General features: G+C 32.6%; 2 protein-coding genes across 2 annotated transcripts; both read left to right on the top strand.

Moving 5' to 3' along the window:
• On the top strand, positions 1–1,521 carry LOC149061787 (uncharacterized). The gene is made up of 4 exons (XM_089215114.1): positions 1–55; positions 139–270; positions 352–438; positions 689–1,521. The coding sequence occupies exons 1-4, from the start codon at positions 1–3 to the stop codon at positions 1,519–1,521; spliced, it is 1,107 nt and encodes a 368-aa protein (XP_089071240.1).
• Positions 1,522–10,471: 8,950 nt separating this feature from the next.
• On the top strand, positions 10,472–11,470 carry LOC149061786 (uncharacterized). Its single transcript, XM_089216916.1, has 4 exons — positions 10,472–10,640; positions 10,814–10,934; positions 11,008–11,127; positions 11,223–11,470. The coding sequence occupies exons 1-4, from the start codon at positions 10,472–10,474 to the stop codon at positions 11,350–11,352; spliced, it is 540 nt and encodes a 179-aa protein (XP_089073042.1). The 3' UTR covers positions 11,353–11,470.
• The last annotated feature ends 2,553 nt before the right edge of the window (positions 11,471–14,023 follow it).

Here is a 14,023-nt window from a genome sequence, read left to right as displayed (position 1 = left end):
ATGAGTAAGAGATCGAAGCTGCTGTTGTCAATGTGCAACAACAAAACAGTTAAAGGTACTATTATAGTTGATTGGTCATATTTAAAAATATTATTTTTTAAAATATTTTATACATAATACTATCACATTTAAATCTAGAAAATACAGTCGAATCTGAAAGTGAATCTGGTAGTGTAAATTATGATTATTCTAGTGATGAATTTTATATTCCACCAACCGAAAATATTCAGTCTGAAGAAAGTAGTGATGACGATATTCTAAATAATAATGGTAGGTAACACACTAAAATTATACCATAATTTCTATACTTAAAAGTAATGTATATAATATATATTTTTTGAAATATCCTAGGTTTTATTGAGATTAATCCCGAAAACTTGATAAATACACTAAATCCTGAAAACAACAATGATAATTATGAGAGTTTTGATATTGAAGGTAAATTAATAGTATATACTTTTAAAATGTTTGCTTTACAGAAATAATAATATTTTATAATAGAATAATTTCATATTATACTATTATTACTAGGCACCTATTATTATATACAAATAAACTAAAAACTCAATAATATAAAATATTATTGGAATAATACTAAACAGTATTTAAAGTACTGAAAATAAAATACCTAGATTTTTTTTTCATTATTAAATTACTCACTTTCATATTTTGGTATTTTGAAATTTAGTGGTGAACTTCCCTAGTGTGTCTAGAGATACAAGTATTGTTGAAGATATAGAATTTATTGGTGAACTTGGTACAACTATTCAACAACCAATTGATCCTCAAGGATTTTCCATAAATTCAAGAGGTGGTGGTAGGAAAAAATTGGCTGATGAATTACTGACAAGAAAACGTAAAAGAAATCCAGAAGGTTGGGCTAAAAATGTAAGGAAAACGTCAAAGATGCAAGGCAAAAGTTATATAACTACAAAAGGTAAATTAGTTCCAGCAAAAACATTGAAGCCCCCTTGTTCATGTAAACGTAAATGTTTTGAAAAAATTGACACAGATCAAATGTTTGTTATTTTTGATAATTTTTATAAGTTGGAATCAGAAGGACAAAGCCAGTTCATATCAAATAATATAGAAGAGTACCCTAAAAAAACTGAACGTATAAAACAAAACTCCACACCCAGTAGAAGACAATTTTCAAGAAAATACTTTCTCACAGGAATTAATAATATACAAATTGAAGTATGTCAGGTTATGTTTATGAACACATTGAATATAAGCTTGAAAAAAATTAGAGTTACTATGGCAAAAAAAAAGATAACAGGTGCAGGTATATGTTTGACAGATGGTAGAGGACATAATTTAAATCATCCAAAAACATCTGACCAAGATAAAAATAATATAAGAGATCATATTAAAATGTTTCCATTCAAAGAAAGTCATTACTCTAGAAACAAAACTAATAAAAAGTATTTTTTGAATCCAGATCTTTCTATAAGTAGAATGTATGATCTTTATAAAAACCATTGCACAGAAAACCACTTTAATATTCTTAGTGAATTTTAGTGAGTATTAATTTGTTATATATTTTTATCTTTAAACAAATTATGTTAATATAATATTAAAATTAAATTTATATAAAAATGAAACTCTGTTGTTTTGATTGTTATTGAACCTAAAAAGATTAAGGTTAGATATAAAAAGCATTTTTTTGTATTAAAAACAAAAATTAAGTTGTTATTTTGAATATTATTTTATAGTTTGTTTTTAATTTTGTTATATGGTTTTTTTTTTTATATTTGAGTGTTAAGTTTGTGATACTGAAACAAATATTCAAGGCTGAATAATAATAATAATATCTTTAATCTTATAAACTGTTACACAGTTATTTTTACCCTAATAATATAATATTTTAGTGAGTGTTAATTTATTATATTTATTTTAAAACAAATTATGTTAATATATAAATATTAAATAAATATAAAAATGAAAAATCAATTGTTTTGATTAATTGTTACTAAACCTAAGAAGTAAAAGGCTAGATATAAAAAATATTTTTTATAAACATTGAAGATGTGGTTTTAGGGCCAATGTCGCATATTTTTTTATAAATACTGATTTTCATGGGGCCAATGTCAATAAAAAATACTTAAATAAGAACATTAAAAAACCAAATGTATACCATTAGGTAGTATATAATATTATATTACGATGATTGCAAAAGGAAAAATGCATACAATAAAAATTCAAATTTATATGGATTTTTGAAGTTAAAAAAAAACGTAATTGTTTATTATCCAAAAGTGTTAAATAGTGAAATTGGCCCTTTTAGACCCAAGGTCCAGATATACTTTCAAAATAATATCTAAAAATTCGAACGAAATAAAAAATTATATATTCGATATAGCGGCTATCACCCCCATAATTTTTAAAAATATCGATAGGGTTATTAGGTTATTCTTATAAGATATCGATATATTTTTAGTTCGTTAGAATTTTCGATATTAAATAAAATCCAGATCCACAATCATTTGTTGTTTTCGTTAACTGCGATATACCTATGTGTTTTACGATAATTACGATATACCTATGTGTTTTACGATAATTACGATATATAATATTATGTAATTTGTACGCTTTATTTATATGCGTTAGTATATTGTGTTTTATTTTAAATTTATATGTTAAATAATATATATAAATATGTTTATATTTTTACATTTATATGCTAAATATAATTTTATCATATTATTTTTTATTCATATACTTTTTTAATATTTAATTATTAACTAAAGAATAAGATACAACAACGTAATTTTAACAATTACGTCCATGCAAACATTTTAAAGTTAAAATAATTTAACCCTGATAATATTTGCACCTATAAATAATTAAATTTAAAGATAACCAAAATGCATGTCTCCGTCATAAGCTTTTGATGTATAATACATTAATTTAGAAGTTATTTCATAGTCATCTATTTTCAACATTATTACAAAAAGAAAATTTTTGATGTTTCACATCTGCCAGACGTCCCGCGACGGCTCAGTTTTTGTATGAGAAATTTATCAAATAATATCAGGTTCGTATGATTTTAAAAATTCGTGTTCCGGAATATTTAATATTTGATTATTGGATACTAATTCACCGATATCGTTACGAAATATTATATGTTGTAGTTGTTTGGATACATCCAAAACAAACCATTGCCGTTTGTCGGTAGAAAAACAACTTACGACGTTATGATACAGATCGGTGGTGATACATATATCAGAATCAGGTTTTAAGTATGCGTGTTGTATGGAATAATACTTCAGCATGATAGCCATTTCCGTAGGAGTTAATGTTTTATTAACTGTTAAAATTTCGTTTTTAAATCTAACGGGTTCCAGCGACAGTGGTTTCGTTACAATATCATCACAAGTGCCGATGACCATTATCGGTTTATGTGAATAAGTATCTCGAGTTCGTGAATGTGAACCGTCTAGACTGTAAATATTTATTTTAGCACATGGGTTCGAGGGATTAAGAGAGTAATCTGCGTCGTTTGCCGAAAGATAATTTTTGTCGACAACCATGTCGATTTTAAATATATCTGTTAACAAAAACATATCGGCCCGATTTGAAACAAAAACAGGTTTGCTAGAATTTTTAAATACTCCACAATCCATAAAGACACTTTCGTCGAAATAAGAACGCATAATCGGTACAGTATTAATCATTTTTTTTTATTACTCATGAGTTTTACACTTTTAACAAATATTTCGTATTCTTTATACGTACTACATAACAACCTATCTATACGTTTACGTAAAATCGATAATTTCGGAGATAATTCATAAATACTGTCGACTTCGCACTTGGATGCGGCATCTTCCTTATCGTCCAGTTGAAACGTTATCGTCTGAGAACCGTTACCGACTTGAAACACACCGTAACCCAAGTACCGTGCGTCCACCGTCGGTTGCTTCCATTTGATAAACATCGTGTCTTGCATTAAAATGAAACCATCGAATTTAGTGTCATCGAACGTCTTGGGTTTGGGGGCGTCAAAAAATTCCTGCACTAATAACGGTAAATATTCACCGCCTAAACCTTGTACGCGTACATTGGGTTCGACAACGCAGCGCGTACCCGATTCGGTGCCGGTGTACTCGTGATGGAACTGGCGGGTCCGCGGACCACCGATCGCTTGCTATGCGTGAACGCAACCACTTCGATGATGTTCGTCGACGTGCTGTTCCGGTTGCTGAGCGGTCTCGCGGACGACAGCGATAACGTAATCGCCCGGATGTTGGTTGACCCGATGGATTTCGAAATGGCGTCGACGATCAACGGACGCGGCGGCATTGTGGAGACGTTAAGCGGTCTCCGGAGCAGCATGTCCGTTGACATAGAAGACGAGTTAGAGCAATTCCACGATTACCCGATGGCTGATGAAATGGCCATCCGCATCATTGGCCGACCGTCCTCTGTAGTACAGTGCGTCTGCCTAATCAATGAGATGCTTGGAGAAACGATAACCCTGACGGCCAGTCATCTCGTCGAAGAACAACTACGATCGGCACGTATTAGCGCAAGCGATTGGGAGGGACTTGGTTTTCAATCCACCGGCCTCGCCCGAAGTGCGTTATTTGAAAATCTCTTGAATCAAAATTCACCGTCAAGTCCTATTGAAACTGCCCATCGGCCAGTATCCGATCCTAGGCCCTATAGGCCCACCACTCCCAATTGGGGCTTTATGGAATATGACATGAACGAATATTCACCAGAAAGTCCCACCGAGACTACCGCTGGTTTTCGAATATTTGACGCTAGATTTTCTAATACTTTGTCCGGGAATTCACGTCTCTCCGAAAATCAAAATCGACCACTCCGTAGTCTTGTCAATAGACCTATAACATCCATCCGCCGAGAATGGCTACCAGCAAACGGATATCTAGGACCACAACATGTCACCACCACTGCCACCACTACCACCACTACCACCACTACCGCCACTACCGCCACTACCGCCACTGACACCACTGACACTACTGGCACCACGAAGAAAGCCACTTCCGTCCAGAGTGATACGGATCGTCCCATAAATAGAAATCAACCACCACGTCCTGTCACCATTAGGCCCCCCTCTGCTGTCCGATTTTTTCCGAATTCCCAGAACAGGTCACGTGTGAACAGGAATCCACCATCACGTGTACGTTTCTCTGGGATCACCACCGCCCGTTCCGCTCCAGGCGCTCCAACAGCCCCCACCACCGATCGTCATACCACTTCCACCTGGAGCGTTTCTGATAGATTAGTAAACTGTAGGAATCCATCGTCACGTGCCACCACTAATTCCACTTCGGCCATCTCCGTTGAAACTGGCAGGTCTTCAGATACTATTATTGGCGAATCTGTCACCACTGACAACAACACTGTAACTAATCAGCATGCCACTTCTCCCCTGAATCCTTTTGATCAGTTTGACATGAGTTATCAAACGTCAACATGACATTTCTGAGTGCCTGCTCATTAACACAACCTTAAACGTTATTGAATTTACTCATCATACTAATTTTATTGTGTATATTGTAAATACTATTTTATAAAATTAAACTTTCTTGAGTGGCAACTAGCAACTAGCATTTTTAGACTTAAATGGCGTGATTTTGAAAATTAAATTAGGTAGTTAAATTAGGTTAGTAATTCAAGATTAAATAAATATTAATAGTTTGTTATCATTATCTTAACTAATTACTTAGTACTTATGTTAGTATTTAAACTTAGGTGTACATAGTATAAAAAGATAAATAATAGTACCTGGTACTGATGTATAGGTCATATCTAGGATATATATATTACCATAAGGATATGATACACTTAAATTGTATTTAAAAAAATATGAAAACTAATAAATTCAAATAAGTAATTTGAGCCATATTCGGGGTTATATTATGAGTCACATTATGTGTTTGATCTTTGGAGCACTCCGTAGATTCATCAATGGTACGCTACACACATCCTACTCGTTTTTGGCTCCCAGTTATCCGTTAAACGTTTCCCTAGATCCCGCACTAAATTCTCTCAACTGACCTTATCCTAATCTTCTCATTCCTTCCCTCCGATGTCTCACAAGAATCTCCTACTCGACCCATAACCGATCGTCCCATCATCAACTTCACTTTGCCTACAAAAATCGTATGCGAAGATGGTCCTTTCGGCAGACTCATCATGTGGCCCTACGACGGCGCTGATGCGGCGGCTGACTACTCAAACTTCTGCAGTTCAAGGTCCATGAATTGTTTGCTCTGCTCCGCTGGACAGCATTGATATGTGGGGGTAAGGTAAATGGGATATCGAAGATGTGGGTGTCATACGCCCACGGAGCAATCAGCGTGATCCAAGGTCCAAACCAGACGCTGGAGGTACAATGTTTCTTATTAAGGCGACGTTGTATCTTATGCAATAATGAAATATGATACATTGTATCGTGTACAAGCCACATTGTGCGAAGGGTGCGTTATAATAATATAATTGTCTTGCTACTATAGATGTATAACATAGTAGTATGGTTTTATGATTTTGTGGTTTTATATTTGCATGCAGTGCTCGAATTGGAAAATATTAAGTTATGGAGCTCATCCAAAAATTTAAATACTGTGTTCGAAGTGCTAAATTATTTTACACAGATTCTTGGGAATTCGCTCCATTCCCCGCTATGCCTATATTTTGAACACTTTATTACAGATTTATACATACAAATCTAAACATATGATTTATTAAATTGCATTAGAAAGTAAGGACATTTATGCATTTAAAAATATGTACGTATGCATCAAAATATTAACAACTATGTGGTTAATATTTCCTAAAAAAAAATACATTCTTATAATATACTAAATATTGCAAGAACATTAAATTACATTTTTATATATCTTTAAGATAATGTAATTAAATATGCGCAAAAATAAAATAACATGCTAAAATTAAGTAAAAATTTTTTAATTATTTTATTTACTTCAATTTTCCATGAATTTATATGCATACCTACAGATTTCAAAAATATCGTGTCAACACATCTTTAAAATTTTTGTTTTGCAATTAAATTTCCTCTGAAGAAAGTTTAAAGACATTTTAAGGTTTTTTATTAACAGTAATTAAAATTTTTTTTCTAATGACTATAAATAGCTCAAAACTGTTAGAATGTTTTATTATTATAGTGTCTATGGTTATATTTTTAGAGTTAAACAAAAAATTATCGTTTTTCCTTAATTACTCGTGTTATTATGGGGTTCACGTCGTTTTCGAAAACTACTATTTTTTTTCAATTTTTACCTTTTAAAGACACTAACTAGATTCACTTTCTGATCAAAAAAGTTACTTATATTGAAAATCAAAAAATAATTTCGACTAATTATCGTGTACGTACCCAGTCGAAACACATAATCAAAATTATCGTCCTCTCCATATCACCAATTCGAACACTCGTTTGATATATTTGCATGTTGTTGTATATTTAAATAAAACGTTTGACGTAGTAAGAGTGTTTTTTGTAAATTTTTATTACAATTTATTAATATTTGATTTAATTTGATTTAGCATACCATACGTTCTACTAAGAATATTACGGTGAACGGATAAGCGCTCGTTGCAGTTCAACGGAACCTACATAATATACTTCATCTCAATATATATTTAGGCAAGTTTGGAACAATTTATATTATGTATTTTTGCATTGTAGTTTTAGACACAATTTAGACGTAGAATATTATTAGTATCAATATAATAATAGTAATTAATAATAATAATATTATATTATAATTAACCTATGTTGTATCTGCCTCAGTGCCTCCTGATATTCGATTGCTATTTTTAAATGTATATAATATAAACTTATTTGCTTCATTTCTCGGTCATGTATGTAAAATTGCATACACCATTGACAACATGATCAAAATTTCAGGCCCAAATATTTCAGGCATTAGTGTTTTTGTTGTCCAAAAAAAAAAAATTCCGAATAGTAGAGGAGCTCCATCTCCCTGCAAAAGTTCGATCACTGGTTGTTTGTAGTCGGATACACTAGATTTCATATATAGAGTTTTCACAGCTCCAAAAACCGAACATACTCGTTCAATTAAATGTTGTCTGCTATTTAGAGGATTAAAATTGAAGAAAGTGTGTAATTTTATTTATTGTTGTTCATTCAGGTACCTGTTATACATTTTTAAACGCTCATCTACTACCTAGCGATATTGAGATCGACCGACGCTGATCAGTGGAAAGCTGCAAAAAGTCCAATACATAACTCAAGAAACAAAACAAGCAAGTTTTGAGCTTATTGAATTATATTTTACAGAGTAAGTTTTAGACACAAATATGACCTAGATTGTTAGTTATGTACATTTTGATCAATAACGGACATTTGGTTGAATTTTTTGCTGAGCTAAAATATAATCCAAAATCCCCGAATCACCCCTCCCCCCCCACACACACACATGCATACACCATTTAGTATAGATATATAATAAATGGGTTCGAGGGATTAAGAGAGTAATCTGCGTCGTTTGCCGAAAGATAATTTTTGTCGACAACCATGTCGATTTTAAATATATCTGTTAACAAAAACATATCGGCCCGATTTGAAACAAAAACAGGTTTGCTAGAATTTTTAAATACTCCACAATCCATAAAGACACTTTCGTCGAAATAAGAACGCATAATCGGTACAGTATTAATCATTTTTTTTTATTACTCATGAGTTTTACACTTTTAACAAATATTTCGTATTCTTTATACGTACTACATAACAACCTATCTATACGTTTACGTAAAATCGATAATTTCGGAGATAATTCATAAATACTGTCGACTTCGCACTTGGATGCGGCATCTTCCTTATCGTCCAGTTGAAACGTTATCGTCTGAGAACCGTTACCGACTTGAAACACACCGTAACCCAAGTACCGTGCGTCCACCGTCGGTTGCTTCCATTTGATAAACATCGTGTCTTGCATTAAAATGAAACCATCGAATTTAGTGTCATCGAACGTCTTGGGTTTGGGGGCGTCAAAAAATTCCTGCACTAATAACGGTAAATATTCACCGCCTAAACCTTGTACGCGTACATTGGGTTCGCCATAATTGTCCCGCAACATTGGTCGTATACAAAAAAGCGACACTGGTGTACGGCTCGATCACGTATATGGTGTCGAAAAAAGATACACATATAGCGTGAATCATGACAATGCAGTCGACCATGAGTTCTACTTGAAAATTTACCGAATACAACATACTCAAATCTCCTTGATATTTCCTAGTGTGTACGGCGTCGGCGTCGGGCCACAAAAACGCGACGTCACCGTTCACCATGAATTTGGCCTTCACGCCGTTCCATTTGTATGCCCAGCGATATTTTTTACTCGGATCGAAACATGACCACATCTGTACTTTCGGCACGACGCAGGCGAACAGGTCGTTTAAATTTTGCGTGTCTATTGGAAATGTCGCACATTTAAAAATTTTTATATATTCCGTTAGCATTTTGTTTTCAAGACCGACGACCGTACCGTAATCGGCATCCAAATCATATTCCACCTCACACGCTATATTATCAAAAACACCGTTTTCGTCTTCTTCCTTGTTGTACGATAGACGTACGTTGTGCGGCGGCACCACCAGTGGTGTGACGACTATACGATATAAACTTTTTATAACTTTCGACAACGATTGCACGCAAGTGGGTAACGGTAACATGGTTTCGACCGCTCGCGTACGTATTATCGGATAAAATTTACCGTCAAAAAGTACGGCCACGTGTTCGCGTGTGTTGATTTTTTTGATTTGATACATTCTCGACGCTAACCGCGCGTCGTTGTCGAAAAAAAGTATTACCGTCTCTTCCACGTTATAGGTCTGATCGCGTGTCTCAGAACAAGATTTACAAAAAACATCGGGCACTTCGGGTACACAGACACAACTGTCGGCAACGATGTCGTTCGGGTCCGATTTAATATCGGTTATCAGGCGGTTCACCCTATCGAAAACGTCGCGAGATATTTGAACCCGTAATGTACTCTCTCGTTCGTAGGACGACGAACCGTCCATTGTTGTAGGTTATGACGAAAAAATTATGAAATAAAACATGTAGACGAGTCGACGGTCACTGATCTTATGAATCCAGTGTTGAAAGAAATATAACTTATATATATATATATAAAAAAAATCCGAGGACGTCATCAAATCACACGGCCGGGCACGAAATGGCTTTGTTCATGACGAAATAACAAGGTATGATCACAACAAACTGAATTTCGTTCAGTCTACGCAGAATAGGGTGGGAGTAATCCTCGTCATTTGATTGGCTTATACTTTACGCGCCTTTTATGAGTTTTTGATTGTATAATGCATTGTGTTATATTAATAATAAAATATTAAAATATTTTTTTTTTATACATTATACTGTATTTGGTACATTTTCATTTTTTCCTGTTAGTGTGTTTGTTTATAAATTGTTGTTCTTGGCTTTTTCACTATGCCAGTTTGTGCATTTATTGGTTGCTATAGTGGCAGTAAAAAAATAAAAAGTAGCAATACTAAAGTTCACATTTATAGATTTCCTAAAGACTCACATATGAGGGCTCAATGGTTTGAACAAATTCAAAAAGGTTCAAAGGAAACTGTGAATATTAATTTTGAAACAGGTATGTAATAACAATACATATAATTATATAAACAAGCAAACCAATAAAAAAATGAATCTATTAACGCTATAATATTTAAAATACTCTGTAATAAATCAGTAAGACATAATAAGTTAGTTTACTAGTTACTAGTTTATAAATAATAATTCAATGTTTGACGAGTTTAATTTTAGCTGCAGTATGTTCATTACATTTTCCACCTAGTTCATACGAGAACAAAACAAGGGCACAAAACATGTTAAATTACACACCCATCCGTGGCAGAAAACTAAAACCTGATGCAGTACCATTAAGGTTAAAGTCCCATCTATTTCTGATATTGAAGTTGGTTTAATACAAATAAAAAAATGTTATTTGCTTACTATAGTAATCGTGAATGTCTTGAAACAAGTATGCATGGTAAAAATAGTCCAGTTCAACAATCACCAAAAATTTGTACACCGTCTGGATCATTTTTAGTTACAAATCTAGCTGATGAACCAACCAGGTATCAATAAACCAATGTGCTGTTATTTTGTTTAAAAAATTAAACAAATTAATTATTTTCTATTTTTATAATACATTTAAACATTTTTTTTTCAGTATTGAACCAGCAATTAAAGTAAAAAAAAGTTGTAAAATTAGTCTTTTTGATAGGTTGGAATCTGATACAAATTTTGGGGTAGAAGTTCTTGCAGAAGAATATAATGATTCTTGTTCGTATCAAAGGTAAATAATTAAATCTTCAAAATATAATAAATGTATTTCTTCTGTGACTATAATAACCAATATTATATTTTATATTTGCTTTTGTGTTTTGCATGACTAGTTGTAATCCATAGTTGATCAGTTACTTAGGAAGATAACCATTTGAAAATCATAAAAGTTAATCTCAATATAAATACTACTTCTTGGTTCGTGCGGGAGTATAGTTTTTATAATAACCTGACGGTATAACCTGATAGTTTTTTAATTAAAACATTTAAATTAACATTAAAATAGTATAATAATAATACTAAAAATAATTATTTACTTTACTGTGTTTATGCATAATATAATTATTATTTTTTTTTCAAATGCTAGTTAATAGTTATCATAGAGGGCCAGGGCCACATGTTTTATAAGCGTAATACCAAGGACCAATGAAAAGCCGAGGATAACTCCCACTCCTATTTCTGTTAATAGGGATATGATGCGTATCACAAAATTGTGATCATACCTTGTTATTTCGTCATGGCTTTGTTCACGTTCGGTATGGCGTACAAAGCCGCGGCTACGGTGGCTAAACTAGTAAATATACAACCGTACATCCCTATATTAATTAATTTTTTCTTTTTGTTCATATCGTCTTCATTTTTCGGATCGATTTTTTTGAAATGATTATACACGTAACTAACGACCAATAAGACGGCCGTCAAAATCGCGAGTATAAGTATGAGACACATTGTAAACTTCAAAGGTTTCCTGACCTTATCACAATCGGCCGGCACGATTGCCGTCCCGAGCCTGCTGCTTCCATACGCTGATTGCATTTTTTTTCCATTATTATAATATGTACATTTTTACCCCCTCGAGGCCATCGTTCAAAATGTATTGCAGTGTAATTACATCGTAGCCATTTATCTATTATCTTTATTAAACATTCATCCATACACATTGTATTTGCCGTTTTTTTTTTCTCAATAATTTCTCCTTTTTTGTAACTGTTTATATGTTTTAGAAACCATTTTAGAAATAAAGAATCACAAATTATAATATAAATAAATAATATAGTAGTATAGCTGGTAGTATGGCCTACGTAGTTTTTCTACCGGCGCGGCGGCTATACGCATCTACATCGAACGTCGCCAAACATATGAATGTCATGACAAAATAAATTTAATTAAAAATTTTTAATTTTTTCATGATGAATGTCGATAACAGAAATTACGAATACGATAAGCAAAGACGCGGGCAACGGCGGGAACCGCAAGTCCGCAAGTCGCAACCGCTGCCCAGTATACGACCGCGACGAAAATGTATACGGAATAGAGGGGGTAATACGGTCTCGTGCGCTGCTGCGTGAAACGTAATAACTAAAAACGGTCAAGCACAATATCTTTTTGCTTCAAAAATACTTGATTTTTTTGCTAATATATTCGTTATTATTCAACCAATTTTTTCGAAAATGACAAAGGTATAATCTACAAATCATGCCCGACCTATTGATACCACAAACAGACCAATCCGTTCATTCATTAGGTCTGTAGCCCTGGCTAAAGAAAACGGGCAAATTTACACACATTCAATGGGCAAACTCTGGCTCGTGTAATATACTACGCTAGTGACCGCTTCGCTTTTTTTTTTACTTAGCTTCGCGCCACTACCGTCGCGCTGGATTTTGTACAAAGTATTGTTTGGGTGAGTTAAAAATCCTCTTGTTTTTAAGTTAACCAAATCTGCAGCTTGATTATTTGATTTCCCATACTCTGTTTTTAAAGAATTTATGCACTTTTCACATTTTGTTTTTTTAAATATTTTTTTTGTAATATATCTGTTGAATTAATACATTATAATTTTTAGATATCAATAAACTATAAAGTCTTATAAACTACTATAAGTTGTATTTGTTATGCTTTTTTTAATAATTTCCCGGCTAAAAAGTAAACTATACATTTAAACACTGAATAATCTATATTACTGTAACTGTGTTCAGTAAATATATCATCAAAAGTCCAGCAGTCTTCTTCAATAATATTATTTAGCTTTTGTTTGAGTTTAAAAATCTTTTCATTTCTTTAGACTATATTACTCTCATTATTAACAATATTTTTTAAATCACTTAAGGTGATTATTGGAACATTTTCTAAAGTAAAAATAGTGAGTTGAACAGAAATTAGGTAGTGTAATATAAAACAATTTAAATCGAATATACATTTTTATACCTTCTAGAATGCTGCAATTACCAGTTTTTGGTGGTTTAATCATAGAATACACAGAAAGCATACGATACAATTGTAAGAAAGTTGGCATTGATGGATGATCATTATGTTTCATTTAAAATTTAAATGAATGTTATTGCGTTTACCTTATCTGAAATAACAAGCATAAAAGCATCCAATTTTCATTGTAACGTCTGTTCTTAGGATTTTTGACTTTAGATGCTGCATATAATTTTTTTTTACCATTTCACACTGACCCGGGGAAATATTTGATTTCATCAACAATTCATTAAGAATTTTTTCAGTTAATATACTTTTCATTTGGTTTAATGATTTTGTAATACTCCTTTTTTTATTTGTGTACATTTATTTTTTTTCCTTAAGATGTTAGTTGATTTTAAAAGTCTTTGGTGAATTTATTCTTATTAGGAGAGTAAAATGTTCTAATTGTTTTTTTATTAGGTAAATTTGTTTGTTTTTTTT

The sequence above is a fragment of the Diuraphis noxia genome, unplaced genomic scaffold, assembly GCF_037042655.1.
Source record: "Diuraphis noxia isolate RWA-SAM2 unplaced genomic scaffold, SU_Dnox_SAM2 contig0001, whole genome shotgun sequence".
NCBI classification, from domain to species: domain Eukaryota; kingdom Metazoa; phylum Arthropoda; class Insecta; order Hemiptera; family Aphididae; genus Diuraphis; species Diuraphis noxia.
Note: the sequence above shows the minus strand (reverse complement) of the source record. Positions and strands in the feature narration are given on the sequence as shown.